The sequence below is a fragment of the Larimichthys crocea genome, chromosome III, assembly GCF_000972845.2.
Source record: "Larimichthys crocea isolate SSNF chromosome III, L_crocea_2.0, whole genome shotgun sequence".
Classification (NCBI taxonomy): domain Eukaryota; kingdom Metazoa; phylum Chordata; class Actinopteri; family Sciaenidae; genus Larimichthys; species Larimichthys crocea.
The window spans coordinates 19,484,169-19,505,111 of NC_040013.1; the positions used below are offsets into that span (position 1 = coordinate 19,484,169).

Here is a 20,943-nt window from a genome sequence, read left to right on the forward strand (position 1 = left end):
GTGATATAATGTGTTGTGATAAAAAAAAGTTTAAAAAGTTTGTGTACTTTCCGTGTGCCCCTCGGGGGAGAGGAGTTGTGTCAACACAGCTATGTAGACTTCAGCATTAGTCTTGTTTACAAGAACTTAAAAATATTTACCTTGTGTCTCAAAATTTTAAAGTGTGTCAATAGTTACAAGTGCACAACAGCAGGACTTGAATAAAACAAAGCAAGCTCATTTTTTTTTCACTGAAATAGAAAATTTATTGAATGAGAAGATTATTGAAGGTCTAAATTACAATAGAAACAATGATATTTTTCCTTAAATGGAATAATTATGTTTTTTTCCTTGTGGGGTGAAATAAAATGTTGATGCCTTATGATGCTTTGACAAACCAATAAACAAAAACAAAAAAAACCTTTAAAAGCATTTCTTGTGGGATCCTTTTTTTTTCTTGAATGTGATATGAATGCTATAACTCCATTATTTCATGACTCAAGGAAGGGAAGAAGGAAAAACAAAATAAAAGTACAAAAATTATTATAATTAATTATACACATGGTGTATTTTATACATTTAGGGAAGCTTGATTGCTTTCATGTGAGACGTACAGTTGCTGCATAATAAGAATTTCTTCCAACAAATAAAGTGATACAATTAATATACAGCGGTTATGTGGAGACACTTATGAGAATGTTGTCTTGTAATGCGTTTTTTTTTTGTTTTTTTTTACTGCAGTGCTGAACATACAGTAGAGTCATTCAGTACTCAATCTTGTTATACAGGTTGTATAAAGGTAACGCTGGCAGGTTGCTCCCCGGGTAATACAGGGGCGTCGGAAAGGCGATAGATCGGGGAACTGGAACGCGCAGTAAGGAGTTATCTCTGAAAACCAGCGGCATCCCCACTAGTGTCTGTGCGGAGGCGTGGGCCATGTTGGCCGCCTCCAGTTCAGCTGATAGCTGTCGTTTCCATTTGTTCCTCCTGTTCTGAAACCACGTCTTGACCTGAGTCTCCGTCAGCTGCAGGCTGGAGGCTAAGCAGGCCCGCTCCGAGCTGCTCAGGTACCGCTTCATGTCGAAGGTGGACTCCAGCTGGTACACCTGACTACGGGAGAAAACCGTGCGCGTCTTCTTCTTGGCTGAGTTGCCCTGCTTGTCCGCACCGTCTGTCTGTCTCTCCTCCGACAGAGGTGACATTTGATGGCATGGTCTCTCCCTCTCTTCCTTATAATCCTGCAGCAGAGGCTGTGGCAGGTGCGGCCGCCGTGCGAGCCCGTCGTTTCCAGACAGGAGTCCTTTGCCGGGACCTAAACACGAGCAGGAGGAGAAGGAGGTGATGACTATTAAAACCTAGAAATACAAATGTGTATTTTAGAACAGGTGCCTGTCACCGTTTTTCTACATACTCAGTTTGAGAGTCCGTCAAGTGTGAACTGTGACTCCCTAAATCGTCTGTTGCAAACCGGTGACTTTTTAAATAAACAATTCACCACGAGTACGCTCCGTTTACAGTAAAGCTATTAATTAAATCCAGCTCTATTTAACGCTCAATTGACGACGTGTAGTGCGGCCATTTTAGAAACATGTTTCATCAATTAGCAGGCTCAATTAAATTTGAAATGAGAGGACAGACAGAGGGATAATTATTCGACCTTGCACTCCTCGGGCTGCTGCTGCACATGACAAACAAGTGGATGTGGATGAGCTGCGTGTGAGTGTTACAGTCACAAACACAAGCTGATGAAATGTGAGCTGAAGTGCAAAACGAAAACTAAACTGGAGGCCTGCTTTTTATTATTATTTTGATAAGACTTTTTACAGAGTAAATGAAAATATATAATGTTTAAATGTGTTTTAATTTAACTATTACGCATAATAAATATATGTCCCTTGTCTGTTATTATAATAATAATAAGATTAGTAATAATAGTCAGATAAGAATAAATATTCCTCACCTAAACATGAGAAGTTATGGGCTTGGTGCTGGGTGCATGGCTCGCTGTGACCCGTGTCGGAGCAGAAGCAGTCTGCTGAGTCCTCTCCGCCGCTGCACTCCTCTTCGGAGGACACCGACAGTGAGCGCCTCCGCGGCGGCGGCGGTGGCCCCTTGGAGATCTCTTTGGTCCCGGAGCGCGGCGCATCGGACGGCGTGCCTAAAATAGACTGGATGGTAAAGCTGGAAATCGGGCCCGACGAGCATTTGCTCCCGCTGTCTTCTGCGCTACTCATTCTCGCTTCATAACAGTATTGAAGTATTGACTGAATCTGTCTGTCCCCTTGTATTCCGTTATTGGTTTCTACACGATTGGTGCGTAAAAATTACGAAAGCGGTTTTTGTCGTCTTCTTTTTTCTCCCCCCTCACTCTCTCTCTCGCTCTCTCTCTTTCTCTCCCCCTAGCCTGTTTAATTGTGGAGTTTTACATTGAAGGAGTTGAAGGTGTTTTTTCTAGAGCTCGGGGAACATGAGTGTATTCCTGGTCCTCCTCCTCACGCTCTGGATCAGAGGCAGCAAGGTTGCGTTGCTTGATTTGCATGTAGGTAAGCTCCTCCTGGGCCAATCGCAGCCTCCAACATAAGCCCGGAAATTTCAAACTCCTGTCAAGGTTTTGAGATGGGATGAGGAGAGCGAGAGAGGCGAAGAGCAGCAGTGTTCGTTTCTGCTCATTTCATTCAGCTGCACTCAGAACATTTAGAATAATGTTTAAACCCTGTTTAACTCCTATAGTTATTTAAATAAATGCAATATTGGAGTTTGAAGGGGTTTAAAATGAATTTAAAACAATACTTTAATGTTCTCATGTCATATTTTAAGGAAATATGTTGAGATTTCTGAAAAATATCATTTAAAAAAATGAAGTTTTATTTATTAGTTTTTTCCATTGGCGTGTGTCTGAATGTGGTTTAAATGCGCACGATTCATAAACAGACACAGACAGCGGTTTATAAACCTATGCAAAATGTACACGGCTCAGTCAACTGAGAATGACCTCATGCAAGTTTTTTTTATTATTGTTGTGTGCATGTTAAATTGGCCGGGGTGACAGTAACACGCGCATACAGCCTGGAAACTAAAAACAGAGGCCCAACTCATTTTTTTCCCTGAAAATAATAAACTCATCCCGCGTCCATTATCTCCGATTAAGAATTAATTTGATCATTACTGAGCTAATCTGCCTCGTGATGACCGCGCGTGGAGTGGAGGCCGGCTAATTGATTGACTAATTGATTGGAGGTGGTGGGGGCCGAGTGCGTGCACGCGTGTGTGTGTGTTTGTGTGTGTGGTGTGTCAGAAGAAGGGAGGGGGGGCGCGCGTCCCACCACCTCCCTTCTCCCCACCTTCACCACCCATGCTCTATCTATGTGTGTGTGTGTGTGTGTGTGTGTGGGTGGGTGGGTGTTGTGTCTGGCTGCGGGACAGCTGCGGGGCTTGAGCTGGCGGTTCGGGCACATTATCCCTCTTTTACTGCTTTGTAAGGGAGCCCCAGACACATTACAAATGGTCAGCTTTAATCATCATGTCAACGCCCATCCCGGTATCCACACAACCGGCACTCGGTGTTAGAAGACCGGCTAGAAAAGGATTGAAGACGGCGACTGTGGATGCTGGCGTTGGTGCTGATGATGCTGACAGCAGTTTCTGTCGTCACCATCATCATCATCATCATCATCATCATAGCAGGCAGACAGAAGCATCTGGATCCACGCGTAAATATCGTCAACTGAGCAGCTGCTTAACGATCTTAACAAAACGCTTACGCAGGGGAGGCTTTGCTGAAAGGGGGGCAAATATATGGGGGCAGTCGGGGCGGATGCTGGATTTATGGTGGTTACACATAAGGCGTGAAATCTGCAATGACAGTTAAATGGGTTTATTTTATATGCCGCTCTTTTCAAAGAAAGACCTTTGTCAGTGTGGCCGCCTTCATCACTTTCAGGCGACTTTTGCAAAGTGGGATTGGTTCATCATAGAGATAGTGGACATAACAGGCTGCTATTGTGCTGCAGAGAATGAATTACGCACGCTGGCTGTTTTTTTTTTATTTTTTTATGTCAGACTTGTGCGTTTATAGGCCAGTCGTACAGGCCGAGCGATGTAGTTACCTCTATTAGTATGGAAATGTCCACCTCTTAGCCCATGTTTCCGCGTTTCATCTGGCGAGGGCCCCCAAAACAGCAAGGAGCGCGCCTAAGTTCGTGCTCTATCACAATGATAGGTGGCGTATGGCCGCCCTACCGCAATAACAGAACAAGATCTTTAGCAGGAGAGAAAGGTCTGAGAAAGACAGATGAAGTTATGAGGCGCTTTGATCTGGGAATCAAGCTTCGATAAATATTAAACAAAGACCCTTTACACGTGTGTATTATGATATATGGCGTGTCCAACTCTAGAATAAGGAAATTACCAGAGAAAATGATATCAATAAATTTTCTAAGTATAAACGTTGATTATGTTTCGATTTTCATTCAAGAAAGCGGGGCCTGCTCTTTTTTCAGGAGGCGTGTGTGTGTGCGTAAGAGAGAAAGTGAGAGAGAGAGAGAGAGAGAGAGAGAGAGAGAGAGAGAGAGAGAGAGAGAGAGAGAGAGTTGTAAACGCAAGCAGAGCGCCCGAGCCCTGGAGGTGTACAATTTATGTAATCTGAGTGTGGAAATGAACTGGGTAATTTATTGGAAAACACAAAGTCAGGAAGATTGGATCAGTACAGCCTATCCACGGGCTCCTATCCATCAAGTTCCAATTAACAACCTAACCATTGAGTTTTAATGGCTTTCCAATCTACTGCCCTGATAGACTCATCAATTCCTCGGGGAGAAATTAAGAAAATCGACCGCCCCTCGGCGTTTCAGTGTCATTCTTCACAGCAACTATATGTCAAATTAAAAACACAATTAAAATTTAAACTGTTCCAATCAGACGGTGCCCCGCAACCTATGTTTCACTTAATAGAACTTTGATGAAAATCTGATGCTCGCATTCAATCAGCAAAGTAAATGGGATGGTTTCTTTAAAACAAGATTTCCTCTGAGAAGAAGTGTCAAAAGAGTTGTTCAAACACACGAGCTTTGACGCGTCACACCCTCTCTGTGTTTTGGCCTCCTGATTATGGAAACTCACCACTAGTTTGGATCTATAACAGGAAGCTTTTGTTTGACGCACAGGACCAACGGGAAAGGTGATTTCTGATGCACACGTGTGTTCACCTGTGGCCAATTTTACCCCGAGGGAGCCATCAATGAGGATGTTTGTTTGATATGATTTGTTAAAGAAACTGGAAACTTTAGAGATGTTGATAAGGCTTAGGCCTACTGATATATCACTGTTTCACGTGGTTTCTCTCTTGGCACCATGAGCCAAAAGCCAAAAATGTTTTTTTAAGGCTTGTGTCATAAAAAAAACTATATTTTAATCTTTAAATAAATGCTTTAATCTCTGCATACAGCCTATATGTCCCGCTATAACTAACTTTAATAGTCCAACACACGTGTGAGCAGCTGTGAGTGGCTTCAGAGAGGAGGCTAGCGTTACGCAAGGTGGTCGGGCCCACTTGAGTGTTTCCAAACTGGCACTAAAACCTCTGATAGGGCTTAAAATTATCCATTCAGCTCTCAAATTTAATGTAATACACTGAGCGGAGTCCCCGGTCACGTCCGTTTGCCCCCGTTCCTGCAAATGTACTTTATCTGATTTTGGCCCCGCTCCATTTTCTCCTTTACATAAAGATGTCGCACAAATGGAAATTATCGAGTGGTAATTTTTTCAATTTATGCGCGCAAATCAAGGTCATGCTGAGCCGAAGCGGCGCGTTTGAACGTGAACATTGCTCTTACTTGACGCAATATGATGCAGACGTTTACCGATCGATATGTGCCAGAGGAATAATGCCATACCAATCTATTAATTTGCGGTAATGGGGCCGTGTTGAGTGCGCGTGGTACGTCGATATTTGGATGATCTGACGATATTTGAATGAACCCTTTGTCTCTCGATGAGGTCATCATATACAGTTTGTTGCTGACTGATTCATTTTCAATAACTGTATCAGCCTACAGATGAAAACAGAAAATGACCCTCGAGGCAAAGGTTTTTTTTTTGTTGTTTTTTTTTACTCATAATCTCATGTGTTAAATTTGGATGTTTGGGCAATGCAAGTGTAATATTGTGCAGTCTGCTGTTAGATGTGTGTATGCTGTAAATTTAACCTCGACATGCTCCTAAAACTGCACAAACTATGAAGGAGTTTGGTGTTTTAATGAGAGGGAGATGGCTCCAAGTGTCCACCTGGACTGTCACCTGGTCACAGATATGCTCATATATAAATGTAAAAAAAAAAAAAAGTCGTTTAAATAAATCATTGTGATTATTTATTACTGATTTCTGATTATTTGCTATTTATTGTGCTGCATGCGGCCAACTCAGCAGAGGCTCAGAGGAGTGTTCACGCCCTCCTCTCACAGCCTCCTCCCCTTGGATCTGCATTTCTCTCTTGTGACAGTTTTGTAAAAGCTAAAATAAAAACACTGCTCAGTATAAGACTATATGCTGAAAAAATTCCAGGTAGGTTATGTCTTGGCATGACATCTTTTTTTTTTTTTTCATTTATGATTGATCACAAAACACCACCAGGCTGTATCGTATTTTTTAATGTGCTAATATTAATATCAATTGATTTGAAATATCTTCAACCAAGTTTGAATTTTTCCACATTCGCTGAGAAGTTCCTAATTTAAGAAAAAATTTCATTCAGCCGGTTCATTTGCATAAAAAGCATAAAACATAACATTTTACATGAACTATTATTTAATTATTGCCTCAAGTGTCCAGTGACACCTGTAGGGTCAAATGTGTTACAAAGTAAGTTTTTTTAAAGATGGGCCAATAACTATTGAGTTTCAACTGGAGACAGCGATGTTGTTGTAAAGATTAAAAATATGAATAAGAGTAAGGATTTTTTTTAAATAAATGTTTTTATATTGCAAAACCAGCGTGCTACCTCACCACTTCAAAAGTGGCATCATGGCTGTAAAACGAGACGTTTCCTCGAAAAGTGATTTAAAAAAAAAAAACAGAAAAATAAAATAAGAATGAAGATGATGAGTAAAAGTGATCGCTTGCTGCAACAACAAAAAGGTGGAGATGCCTGCCATAGATCCTGACATCCCTCCACCTCCACACACAATACACAAACACACAAGGCCAGGAGAGAGACAGGGGGAGAGAGGAAAAAAAAAATGTGAAAAGACAGCAGCTCATACTCAGGGAATAATGTCCTCCTCTGAATACATTACACATAATTTTGGCAAGATGGTGGCAATTACGTATCTAATTGACCGAGCCACGTTTTATGTAAAATAACGTTTTTAAAGTGCATAACACTAAGATGATTACAGAAACCCACCTGCCCAAGCTACAAGTGTGTGTGTGTGTGTGTGTGTGTGTGTGTGTGTGTGTGGCATCTATTATCAGAAGAGAGATTTGTCTTTTTCTTTTTTTAAACTATTTTTTTTGTTGTGTTTTTGTATAATATGCTTGTATTATTTGTATATATTTAATGTAGTGACACAAAAAAAAATATGTTAATTAGGAAATGGCTACATTTTTAAAAATCCATCACTGCATACTAGAATCATACAGAAATATCCTAAAATGTACGGAATATTCTCCATTTATTTCACAACATGGTTCAGCAATACAATATCAAAACGTTGTTTTTTTGTCGTTTTTTTTTAACTGTCCAAAGGAGAAGTGGCAGTTCCTCTCCGTGCCTCATTAAATATATACATTTACATACTTTGTACACCAGTGTAGTCGATATTTTTGCCGCTCCTGTTCAAAAAAAATAATAAAAAATAAAAACACAAAGTAGATTAAAGCGACATTGGAGCTCAAACACTTGTGCTTGAAGGACGTGTCCTTGTGGAGGGAACGAGAGTGAGAATCACTAAAACTAAACATGAAGCTACGTGGGTATTTTACAGCTGAGAGTGTCTTGATTGTCCCTCGTCAAACGCTTTAAAAAAAAAAGTAAATTACAACAAATCCTCATCAGTATCCCACCGTGAACAGATGACAAAACGTTTCCCCCGTTTAGTGGACTCATTCATTCACAGCACACCGTCAGTGTATTGCACATCATATTGTAATTAGTTGTGGAAATGGAAACAAAATCAAATATGCTGATGCAGGGTGATAAAGCAGGCCTGCACCTTTAGGCCGCCACTATTTTGTAAACACAGTTTGTTTTTTAGTACATCACACAGAGCTGATGTGTCCAGCAACAGTCATGGTGTCAAATCTATTATGGAAAAAATAACAGACACTCATCAGGCAGTGTAAGCAGGTGGACTCCTGAGGTGATAATTACATAGCCTGTAACAATAATAATAATAATAATAATAATAATAATAATAATAATAATAATAAAACATGGTATCTGAATTGTCGGATCACGTGTAAACGGCACCCTTATGGAATATGACAATATATTTGCCAAAATAGGTCCATGTAGGACAGTGTGTCTCTTTTCTTTATTTTTTTTTTCTTCATTCAGTCACTTGTACAAAAATATTGTCTTTTTTTTTTTTTTTTTTCTCAACTTGTGTCGCAACAACTCGTTTCAAACCGGTCTGAGCAGCGGCACGGATGTAACGATGGGATGGGAGTAGTAGACGCCCGGGTGCGGGAAGGTGAGCAGTGGCTGACTCGCGGGCACGTTGGCACCGGCTCCTCCGCTCTCCGAGGCCGAGTTCTCGTGGTAGAGGATGGGCACACGGACTATCCTCTGCGCCGCGGCGTGGCTCAGGTTGGCGGCCTCCAGCTCGGCTGCCAGTTGCCTTTTCCACTTGTTCCTCCGGTTCTGGAACCAGATCTTCACCTGAGTCTCTGTCAGGTGGAGGGACGCGGCCAGGCCGGCCCGTTCCGAGCTGCTCAGGTACCGCTTCATGTCGAAGGTGGACTCCAGCTGGAACACCTGGCTACGTGAAAAAACGGTGCGCGTCTTCTTCTTGCGGCACGGCTTCTTGTCGTCGTCCCTCTTCTTCCACTCCTCTATCTCGTCTTTTTTGGCTTCTTCCGTGTCGCTCTCCTCCAGGATTATCTCGTCGCCGCTTTTGTTGTTGTGCTCATCATCTTCGTCGTCGTCTTTGGCGTCTGGCTCGGATTTGAGCACCAGGTCCGGTGAGTCTCTGTCTGTGCCCGAGGTTGGAGAGGAGTCTCTGGGTCTTGGTTTCTCAGTGACTGGAATGGGGACACAAGGAGATGTGGTCACATGAACAGTGAGGCCTGACGCTGTGTGTTTAGGGTTTTATTACAGCCTGTTGATGCTGGACTGAGTGAGAACTAAAATGGTTATAAATAGTGCCCGAAAAATATTGCTTGTGACATCAACATAAACCATTTTTAGAGCTAGACCGATTGACAGCACCGTGTTCCAACACATTTAAAACACACTTACTAAAATAACTTTTAGATATTAAAGAAACAGAATATTCAAAACCCTCCTTTATTTATTATTTCACTTCATCAAAACAGGGCTGCGCATTCACTCTCCTAATTGAACAAGCTTTCTAAATCCAATTCTTTCTTTGCACGAACGCATGATAGTGTCCTTCTTATCAGTGTGTTTTAAATCCAACATGAATAAATCACAGAAACCGGCAGGTAAAAAAACGCTGTCAGTGACCGAGCCTCTGGGGTGAGATGTTCACAGTGAGCGCCAATAGACAAATCAAAAGCACGCTGCGCATCGTCACCCTCATCCCATGATTTGATGATGTCTACTTCATTTTATGCTCAGTGTGTCACTTTATTGATCTATTATCTCGCGTCGTGGCATAACAAAATAGGCCTCCATAGAGGACAAAGCGTCAAATCACTATGTACTTTGTGGTGTGGTAAAGACAAGCCATGCCATATTATTTCCTATTAACCAAAACGCGCAAAATCCACTGAACTTTCTGAGGCGGAAGTGCAAAGACTGTTTGCTTACGCACAAAACACACAGGGGACATCACCCTAAAAGCTTTTATGATGTGACTGTTATCATAAAAAAATAATAAAGTTCTCCCTGTCCATCTATTTAAATGATTAGGAGAATAAATGTGCAACATCATGAGCTAAAAGTGTGACATTTGCTGGCTCATAAGTGATAAGTCTGTGCTCCTAATGTCTAATAAATAGTTGTTTCTACGTGTCAGTCTTACCTTCGGTTCTGTGTAGGTGGGCGGATGAGCTCAGGGCGTAGGGGTACCACCACGCCGAGGTGCGCTCCAAATAGTGAGCCGGTATGCTGAACCTCTGTGCGGGCAGGTCAAAACGTGGAAAGCTGAAGTCCCCGACCTGAGAGAGGGAAAATCCTCCCTCCAAGGCCGCCTTGGTGGCAGCCAGTACGGGCTTGGGTTTGGACGGTTTGCTATCACAGTTCAGCAGGTTCTTAATGAAGAAAGGAGAGTCCTTGGCCGAAGCGCACGTCTCTTGCGTTGTCTCTGGCATCGCTGTGGCTGTGGTCTGAACGCAGAGGACCACGGAAACAGAGAGTCAAAGCGAGGAGAGGAGGAAAGAAAAAAAAGGCAAGGCTGACTTGCACACTGTCGATATCCTGCCTGAGAGGATTCCCTGTTTTATTCTTCTCAGTGATTTTTTTTTGTTAAACGCGGAGTCTCACTTTCACGCCCGGAGAGCGCGTCAAAACGCACGTCCCTTTTTCTAGGCTAGATAAAAATAATAAAACGAGGCAAAGGAAAAAAAACAACCACACGTATAAACACGGAGATGTCTCATTCCGGGTTCTTTCGTCAAATCGCAAACTGTGTCCACCGTGTCAGTCAGTCTGGCGTCTGATGCTAATGATGAAATAAAAATGTCATCCAAGTTAAATGCGGAAAGTATAGGCGATTGGGCATGTACAATGGCAAATGGGATTAAGGGAGAGACGGTGAGGAGAGAGAGTGAGAGAGTGAGAGAGAGAGTGAGAGAGAGAGAGAGAGAGACCATCCTCCCCTCTCTATGCGCTCTGGCTGCAGGCTCTGTGTGCTCGCCTGTTATTGGTCTCATAGAGTCCAATTAGGCAGAAAATGAACACAGGGCTGTTAGCGCCAGAAAGGAAGGTTTGGGATAAGCGCCTCATCACACAACTAACATTACAGTCACACACACACACACACAGACTGCATGAGATTACTCATAATCCAGTGTTTTTATATTTCAGGATATCTTTTCTGAACCGCTTTCACTCATGCTGCAGGTGTCTGGTGGATTTTTTTTTTAATGAGCAGACATTTAATTTCTATAATCGTCACCAAACGCTATGTATTTTAAAGAAATTATATTTTATATTTTTATATAGCCCGTAGGCCTGCGTTTAAATCTCGTGTTGATTATTTAAAATGTGATGTTTTTAATATCAAACAGATTATTTTAAATAAAAAGCTAATCATATAAAAAAAAGCAAATCAAGTTCTGCATGAAAACTCCATCAGCCATCCAACAGCACATAATAGTACCACTGTACTGCAAACTCATAAAATAGCAATAATAAGTCATTTGCTATTTAAATCTTTTTTTTTTGTCAATAAAACGCCTCATTTCTTGTGCAGAGTCATAGAAAAAAAATCACCTTAACACGACAAAACAAAATGAAATCTAATTAAGTGTGTGGTCACTCAAATCGTCAAATAGTCCCTTCATTTTTTTTTCGCCTTTCAGACTCTCAGGCAGACAGAATATGAAAAAGGCCTGAGATCAGGCTGCAGCTACTCAACGTGTCACCAACCGGCGATGAGAATCATATTTCTAATTCATTGATTTTCAGCAAAAGGGCCACTTCCACAATGTCTGAGAGTCACACAGTCATTTATCCCCCCCCCCCTAATCGATTTGGTTAATTCATCCCTCAGATTGCACTCTTTGTAAATGTGCTATGTATATTCACTCATTGATATTAATTGACTTGTTAAAAAGCAGTCCATTGGTTGAGAGGCTGGTGTAGAAAGAAGAAGAACGGGGAGACAGCGTCCTCTGTGGGCCAAGAGGGGGAAATGCAAGTGTGTGGAGAGAGAGTGTGTATGTTCATACTTACACACATATCTAATTTTGGGGGCGAAAGGCAGGTCCCCCATAAGGTACCCACTTAATTTTAGGGTTAAGATTTGTGTTGTGGTTAATGTTAGTTATCATCAGTGTTAGAATAAGTCACCATGGAATGAATGCAAGTCAATGTGTGGGACCGAGACCACCATATTTGTCCTATAAGACAGTCTGATCGCACGTGTGACCTGACTGAGATGTACTCATTTCAGTTATGAGTCATTATCTGTTCCCTAAAGACATTCATTAGCCACGCGATATGAAGCCATAATAAAGGGTGTCAGTGACAAGATAAAGGTTGTACTGGGTGCCATGGCGCTTCTTTTTCCCCTCATCGTGTGTAGAGTTCTTACATGCGCCGGCTTGTCCGTGTAATTAACACGTGTTATTCATTTAGTGAGGTGCTCAAGTGGAGATATCCTGTTACTGTGATGTAATTACCGCCTTTCCTTACGTGGTCATCACCACAGGTATTTGATGACACCCTCAGACTGAGGTGTTAAATGTGGATATTTTGTTGGGAGCCTATAAAGCCCAAAGAATTCACATTATTCCAATATGTGTCAGGCAGTATTTAATATGTCTCACCTGATAAGAAGGTCTAAGAGATCTTGAAAACCCCTTTTGTTTGCAATTTCACCCATGTTTGTGTAGCATTTCTATTGTTTGTACGCTCCATGACACTACTGAACACAGGAGGAACTGCTACTAATCATTCTGGACAGTGTGCTTGGATCAATGATCTTAAAAAGTGTTTATTTATAAGAGCTTGACCTCCTGAACTAAATTTGGGAAGTCAAGATTAGTCTATATCCTGACATCCTTTTTCACAAGTGGACACTAAGGCCAAGCATGACAATCCTAGATGTAAACTCCCAGAATTATTATTGTTTTAGAGGTGTTAAAAGTAAAAAAATCACACACATTTGTAATCACATGAGAAAATGATAGAAAACAATGTATTTCTCTGTACTGATCACATGCCAACAGGACTAAGTATTTGTCAGTGGAGGGGAATACTCTTTATTACTCTTTGTTTAAAGGTTAGTATGTATAATTTTAAACATTTGACCACTATAGAATATTTTAATATTTCAAAACAAAACAAGCTGGAAATATATAGGAACTTAAACAGAGAAGCTGATGCCTGATGGAAGTCGATGTAACTAAAATGGCATTTGGCATAAACAAATATATCATTTTACAGTTTGTTTAGTGCGCAGATATCATCACTCGGTGTTAATATTTCAACTGTTGCATAAAAGTGATTCTTGTAGGCACGTGTATTATAATGACCTGAGTCCCAGGTTATGTTTTTGTATAATCGAATAGAGATTGTTCAAATTTACGTCACAATAAATACTTTACTACGACACTTTGCTACTATAACGGCAGCCCAACATGTTTAACCTGGGATAAAATAGAACACAACAGATGCAAACTCTGAAACTAAACTGTGCAAATGAAGATCCCATAGCCTGTACTTAAAAAAATAAAATACAGTTCATATTATGCATTGATTAGAAACATGCAGTAGACAATGCCTTGAGGGCATATAGGCCTTCTGAATGCTCCATAAGTCTATTTTTGTTGCTCCTCGGGTAGGTTACTATGACTTTTATATTATTTATTTCAAAGCGCCCAGATATTGATTATTTCACAAGGAAAAATGACAAATGGCAGGAGGGAATGACACGGTCAGCAGGTTCTATTAGAGAAATGATAGTGTTGCTCGTGGTTTGTTAAAAGGTCCAGTTTAGATACTTTATAGGTTTACATCCATCATCATCTAATGACCTATTTGATGAAAAACACGCGCTCTGGTGACAACGGCCCTGTGCAGCCAACTTCGCTTTGTAATTGCTCCCATATTAAATATAGATTTTTGTTTTGATATCTTGTGAGAATTCCTTTCTGTGGGTCAAAATTGTGATAAAAGACATGGATGCAACGGCAAAAGCGCAGAGGGAGAAAACTGGAGGGGAAAATGGGAAAAATAGGCGGGTATGTGATGGTGACAGTGGAACTGTGAGCTTGTGGTTTTGACTTCTAAGCAGTGGTGGAGGAAGTATTCAGATCCTTTAAGTAAAAGTAAAATGAGTAACAGTTTATTATTTTATTTTTATTTCTATTGCATTAAAGTAAATCTAGCATTTTACTTTAGTTTGTCATGGTAGAGTTCATTTCAATAGCATTTGAAACTGTTTTGTAGTTTAATCCAAAGAAATGCATCATGTTTCACAAACGGATTATCTTTTTTTTTCCATGTAAAACCTTAATCTCCAAAGGTAACTTGTAGCTCAAGGTGTCAAATTTTGTCAGTGGTGAAGGGTTAGGCTTTTCAGATCCTTTACCACACTGTAAAAATACACAATTACAAGCCTTGCATTTAAAATTATACTGAACAGTATATGAGTAATATTAGAAAAATGTACATACATTGGGTGCAATACTGTACATCAAGTGCAGCTGGTCAAGATGAGGCTAATTTTAGTTTGATTTGATTTACCGTAAGTGTTAGTTTCACCTTTAAAAGTGCATCGTGTTACATAATCTTTCAGTCTTTTATATCAGACACAGGTACAATATTTGCCTCCCAAATGTCTCAATAGAAGTATAAAGTGGCATGTAATAGATATAGTCAAAATTGTACTTGAGTGCAAGTGTTTTCGCAACAACCGGTCATAGGGGGTTATGAGTCTTTGTACTTTCAAAAACAAGGTTAGCCTATTTACAGACCACACTCTGCTGCCTTAGCCTCTGTTATGACATACTTAACACAAAGACTAATGAAAAAAATGACACTTGGCTTAGGTAAACACTGATGTCAACTGATGAAACACTATCTATGTATGCAACCTTTCAGAACAAATTGTGCTCATTTGGCATGAGGAACTGAAACAGAGAGTTTGCACAGAATCCTGTTAGACAACAAGATCCTGGTGTCAAACTGCGCCCACAAAGACAGCAGCACTTATCACTATAAACTGTCCACCCTTGTGTCCTTCTTGCACTTTTAACTGGACACTCCTGTTGGGATGAGCCATTAAACCAACGAAGGCCACACAGAGATTGCTTAGATTTAAGTATTGCTTTTAACTTGAAAGGGAATTGGTGGCCTTTCACTGACCCGGCAAGCTTTAATTGGGATTGTGAGAGTATTGATTGTAAGTGGCCAGGCGAATCTTGAATTACAGCCTGATTAGCTTTTACTCGGCCCCTTGCACCAGCCAGTCGAAGAAGCTCAATGTCACCCGGGGTTGGAACACTTCAATGGCCACTTGACTAGAGAGGGTCTTGTTACTTCCTGTGTAAACAGGAAACAACATGTATTTCAGGAGGAGAATGCCAGTTCTTCTGGCAAATGTACTTTAGTCACACAAGGCGAGAATATTCCCTTAGTGTGCGGTATAGAAATGATGTGAAAATATGTCACTTGGCATGTATCTTACGGGTAGAAATGGGCACAGAGAAAGTGTGTTCTCCTTTTTATCTCTCCTGCTCTCCACATTTTATCACTCCGTCTCTTCCTTTATTGTTTCTCGGCAGATGATGACCTCTGTAAGGTTTGGATGGAAACAGTCACAGGAGCAGTGTAGCCCTTTTTCTCTATTATGAGCAGCTTCATCCGAGCCCTCTAGGCTGGCCCAGCCTCAATATCCACCCTCTGTACCTCCAAAAACTCTGCCCACGGATCGTCAGCTTTTTACCCAGCCTGCCTGTATGTGTCATTACAACTCGATAATCTGGAGAGGGCAACAGAAAAGTTCTCATCAGTGTCAGCCTGAGATATAGATATGGGCCGGGTAACAAATGGCCAAATGCACAGGCAGCAGAGCAGACCATCAATAAAGCAATTTCTTGTGTCATAACAGCCGCGCTTTTCCTAAAGCCAACCTTTCAAAACTTTTCCCTCTGCAAATCGCTGCAGCCCCACCATTAGAGTCCTGCCTTGTGAATTTAATGGATTCCGTACAAACAATATTCCACCATAATGGAAAAGGTTGAAGTCACTGAAGACAGATGAAGTCATAAACACGTATAATTGAGAATCAAAGACCGATAAATTTTAAACTGCTATCCATTTTCTCTTTTTAGATGATGATCTATGTCAGCATGCTGCAGGAAAATGGAAGAGATTATGGGGGAAAATTATAACAATAAATTTTCTAAACATACACCTTGATTATGCTTCGATTTTTCGGAGGGGTAGAGGGCAAGAGTAGAGGGGGGGGGGAGTTAGAAAGAAGGCTGGGATCGCTGAAAGCTTGCTGGCTAAATGGCACCATAAAATAGGTTCCCTGCTCTTTTGCCTGCAGAGCGTAGGCATGCCTGGAGGTGTGATTTCCCCCCTCCTCTAAATGGGGGAAATGAATTGTGTAATTTATTGCAAACGTGCACACAGTGAGATTAGATCAGCATATCCCATCAAAGGAACAACAATCAATCAGCCTCTAGTTAACAGCTTGAAACACATAAACCAGGGCACCTAATGGCTTTCCAATTTAACAGATTGATAGACTTATCCGGTCCTAAGGGATGAATTAAGAAAACCGGGTACTTTCACACAGGCACTGGCACTTTTGACAGGACCTTTTCCCCCCCTCTAGCTTACTTACCATCTTTACTCCTGAATATAGAGATAAGGTTAACCTGAAAATAAAGAGAAAGTCAGTTTTCCCTCTTTTCTTTTTTTTTCTCCCCACCCCTTTCTGTTTGAGAAAGCACTCCAGAGCTGATTTGTTATTCAGATGAGGCGGGAGTGAAAGTGTGTCAGATGTGGAGAATGGGCTCATTTTAATGACCTGATTATCGCGGGTCATTTGGAACTGTGAAATCGAGGGAGCTATTCAAAGCCACTTAACAATATCTAAATGTGACCCGGGCGGCCCATTCAACCAAGAATGTAGTTTTTAAAAAAAGAACTTGTTTGTTTCATAGCTTATTGCTCATATCATTGATTCATGTAAACTCATCAACAGGAAAGTATATTAAAAAGGAGCAGTTTGACATTTTGGTGAATACACTCATTTTTTTTGCAAAGTGTTGAGATGAGAATACTGATGCCAGTCGTGTGTTTGTATGGTAAATATGCAGCTGTAGCAAGTCTGTTTGCTTATCTTAGCATAAAGACTGTAAAAGGATATCGTAGCCATCCTGGTTCTGTCCAACCAGATTCAAATTAACAGCTTCTTCTATCTTGATCTGTGCAAAATCATCATGTAGAAAACAGAATTCAATGTTCCATGGGGGTTTATGTACCTGTTCCAGACGTTCTCATTTTGACACTTTGGTTTTGGTTGGAGATACACGGTGTATGTAATCTTTACACAAGCGGACAGAGCTAGGCTAGCTGTTTCCCTGTTTCTAGACTTTATTCGGCACAAATATGACCCCTGCCCCGCGTCACAGAAATGGGGATTGCATTACCATGGCAAAACAGGGCCGAGAGAAGAAGAAAGAAAGACTGCATGGAAAAAAATTCTGTACTCAGGGAAACTAACAACTTGTATATAGAACAGCAGCTATGTCAGAAACCACTGTCAGCTTGTACTATCTAAACTGCATGCAACACACACATACATGCAGAGCTACAACAACATAGACAGCCTCTGTGAATCTCTAAACAAAACAAAACAATTCAAATTTGCTCAGTGATTTGAAATAGCTATAGTGGACACATATATCGTCAAAGAAACAAAACAAATGGGGTTAACTGGCTATACTCCCCTGTAAAGAGCTTGGCTACAAACCCAGAGCCTTGACCCAGAGAACTAGTGTAATGCACACTCCCTGTCACCATATTATCTTGTCCACATCCACGGAGACAGCTGATCTCTCTCTGTCACTGCATAATTGAGGAGCTGTTGGTAACAAGGATGTGGCCCTGAGAGGGATGAGAAAGTGTTACCCTAGACCCCCCTGCAAGCAGACCAGAGGAACCAACTCGAGTGAGACCAGAACCACAGACGGGGTGCATCCACAGGCCACAGACAGCAGACCGTCTCCCCTCAGCTTCAATCTCTCGAACAGCCTCTGTAGCCAGTGGCCCATAACATATACATGTGACTGATGTGTACACTCCACTGTAATGTGACAGGGCTCCACATTAAAGGGGAACCAGATCCTTTGGTCAGAATTAAGTGTGTAAAGGGCTGGGGTCAAATTTGTCTTGTCTCACACACTTAAGGAAATGGATTGAGATTCAGCTCATGGGTTGTGAATGAGCCTCAATTGATTACTAATGGATCAATAAATTGACTAATAAATAAAAGCCCATTACTAACCAATCAAAACTAATAGCACTCGTAGCCTCTTTGTTTCTGCTTTTCCAACGGCTAAGCAGAAAACCTGAACCATGGGCTAAAACATGCACCAAAACTAAAGAGGACAAGAGAGGACACAAAACAGGAATAAGACTATTAAACCCAACAAGAGTCTCATTCTCCCAGTCAGAGAACAAAAATTGTGTTTTCCTACTTGACACGAATACTTGTATCCTCCCTGTGGACACAACTCCGCTGACCCTCTTGTTTGGTCTGTGAGTATAGCAAGAAGCACATGATCACAAAACATGATTGCCACCCCTCCCTCCTCGTGACGGACAGTAATTGGCGTTTGTTTGCTCTCTTTTCTCCCTCTCTTGTGTCGTGAGGTGGCAAAGAGTGCTATTACTGTCAGCTGATTAGTATGGCTCCTCTGCCTCTTCCAGCAGCTGTCAGGACTGTCTAATGAGAGGAAATTTGAGTAGAGACAAGAAAGGCATGTGTGCACACACACACACACACACACACACATACACCCACACACACGTACGTGAATTCAAACATACACAGAGTGAGTGTGAGATTGAAAGAGACACCCATACCTTTGGTACAGAACCAACTTTGTTGCAACTTTGGGAAAACCCTTTCCTGTGTTAACATGACAATGCCCACGTTCTCAAAGCGTCATTAAAAAAAAATGTTTTCTGAGTTTTGGTCTGACCTTATTGCACAACATCAGTGCAGACGATTGTGTATGGCAAAAGTTTTTTTTCACTCCAGCGTGACGATTGAGACGATTATCATGAAACTTTCACCTACTTACAGCAACGTCACATGATAAGAGATCAGGAATAGACCTATCTGCCCCATTGTCTTTCCCTTTTGTGTGAAATCCTTAATATATTCAGCAGCAACTGACACACGAAATACAACAACAATCCAATGGCCTACATTTAACGTATAAAAAGGGATTCAATAATAGAAAACTTTCTGAAATGGAAGCAAAACATATATTTAAGCAGGGGGAAAAATCTGCTGCTGGTAGTTGAGCTACATCAGAGAAAACAAAATACTAATAAATGCTAAATTTACCCCATTTTGAACTTTATAACTCATTACCAATGATAGTTTGTACACTCAGTCTAGAGCACGTTTCAGAAGGTGTGTCCTCACTTCTGTTTCTGTACCGCATGTAGAATCTACTCTTAAGAGACCTCTCGACCTCACTTAAACTCACTATACTTCAAAGTCGCAAGAATTTTGACAAGAAGCATTTACTTTAAAGTTTGCAAGTACTAAAAGGATTTGATCTTTCACTGAAGTTTACATTTTAGCAGGTAGATAAATAAGGGCTTTGGGGATAACACAGTATTTGGACATGTAGATGTAGACACAGAAAAATATGAATAAACATATACAGTATATGCTTCATATGCAACCCAGAAGCTATATCAAATGCTCCTAATGTATTAAATTAAATAATAATAATTAAAAAATAAAAACTAAAGTCATAATTTTCCATCAGTTTAAGTAAAAATAGAAAACACATGAGCAACTAGCACCAACTGCTGATGGACCTTTTCGAATGGTTCTCCTAATATATCAAGCATTCACACCAAACCCTTGACAACGCCATCTTCCTCACATCTTAATGCATCCCCAAGTCCTCAGGGCACACAGGAAAATTAACCATTTAATAGCAATAAATAACAGATTCTGACTCAAGGGGACTTCAGTCAAATCAGCCCCTCACACACACACACACACACACACACACACACACACACACACACACACACTATGAGTAACCTCACATGGATTGAATGGTCAGAAGTGTTTTATGCCTGAGACAGCACACCATATGAAAAACACATTTTCAGCCTGATAATGTGACACTTAACATAGTCATGAAACATAACATAATTGTCTAAGTGCATTTACCAATGTCCTGTCCTTAAATGTATTTGTACTTTTCTTGAGTATTCCCATTTATAGATAGCCAATTAGCCAGCAACTACTTCACTTATTTTGGTGAACCTGGATCATATTCTATAAAGAAAATGTTTTCCGGCTTTCTCTCTGATGTCTTTTGTGATTTACAGAGTTTCCTGATTGGCGGTAAAGTAAACTGCTGGAAACTGTAGCTGCCGTTAGCTAATGTTAACTTGTTAGCCAGACTGACCCAGACTGTGACCTCAGAGCACTGGGGGAAGTGTTAGTGTTTGTACCACAGGTGTTGTGGACCACCAGAAAGGACGTTTTCAGGCCAATGCTCAGGCGAATACAGACAGTGTTGTGCCAAAACCAGAGCTGGATAAGTAAATCTGGGAATGACTTTAAGTTGTTGGCTAGAGGCCCAAAGACTAGGGATGTAACGATACACTCAACTCACGACTCGATTTGAGTCACGATTTTTTTTTCACTATACGATTTTTTCACGATTTTTTTTAAATCAAAATGAGCTACAGACAAATTATGACCAAATAAAATCATCTTTTTATTTGTAGGAAAAAAATCTCTCTTTACAGAAACTATCAAACAGTTTGTGTTCTTATTAGGGCTGCCAGCAAGCAGCTGATCTGACCATTACCTTTCAGCTTGAAGTATGAGCTAA

The 20,943-nt window shown here is 40.9% G+C and overlaps 2 protein-coding genes across 4 annotated transcripts in view; both read right to left on the reverse strand.

The window, feature by feature from the left end:
- Positions 1-275: 275 nt before the first annotated feature.
- Positions 276-2,523, reverse strand: hmx2 (H6 family homeobox 2). The gene is made up of 2 exons (XM_010743231.3): positions 1,940-2,523; positions 276-1,291 (listed from the first exon to the last, which is right to left on the reverse strand). Exons 1-2 carry the CDS (start codon positions 2,211-2,213, stop codon positions 744-746), a joined length of 822 nt encoding a protein of 273 aa, XP_010741533.2. The 5' UTR covers positions 2,214-2,523; the 3' UTR covers positions 276-743.
- Positions 2,524-7,629: 5,106 nt separating this feature from the next.
- hmx3a (H6 family homeobox 3a) overlaps positions 7,630-20,943 on the reverse strand; it is a 36,653-nt gene continuing 23,339 nt past the window's right edge. For all 3 annotated transcript variants that reach the window (XM_027273712.1, XM_027273715.1, XM_027273720.1), the window contains exons 2-3: positions 10,182-10,485; positions 7,630-9,216 (exon numbers count right to left, since the gene is read on the reverse strand). In XM_027273712.1, coding sequence (XP_027129513.1) covers positions 8,597-9,216; positions 10,182-10,470 — 909 coding nt within the window. In that variant the 5' untranslated portion in view covers positions 10,471-10,485 and the 3' untranslated portion in view covers positions 7,630-8,596. The remainder of the gene's footprint in view (positions 9,217-10,181; positions 10,486-20,943) is intronic.

Excerpts from the sequence above, each read along its gene's own strand:
- hmx2 (XM_010743231.3), bottom strand. The coding sequence starts at position 2,213 with ATGAGTAGCGCAGAAGACAGCGGGAGCAAATGCTCGTCGGGCCCGATT. Across the intron at positions 1,292-1,939 it reads CCATAACTTCTCATGTTTAG|GTCCCGGCAAAGGACTCCTG; the intron begins GTGAGGAATATT and ends GCTCGTGTTTAG.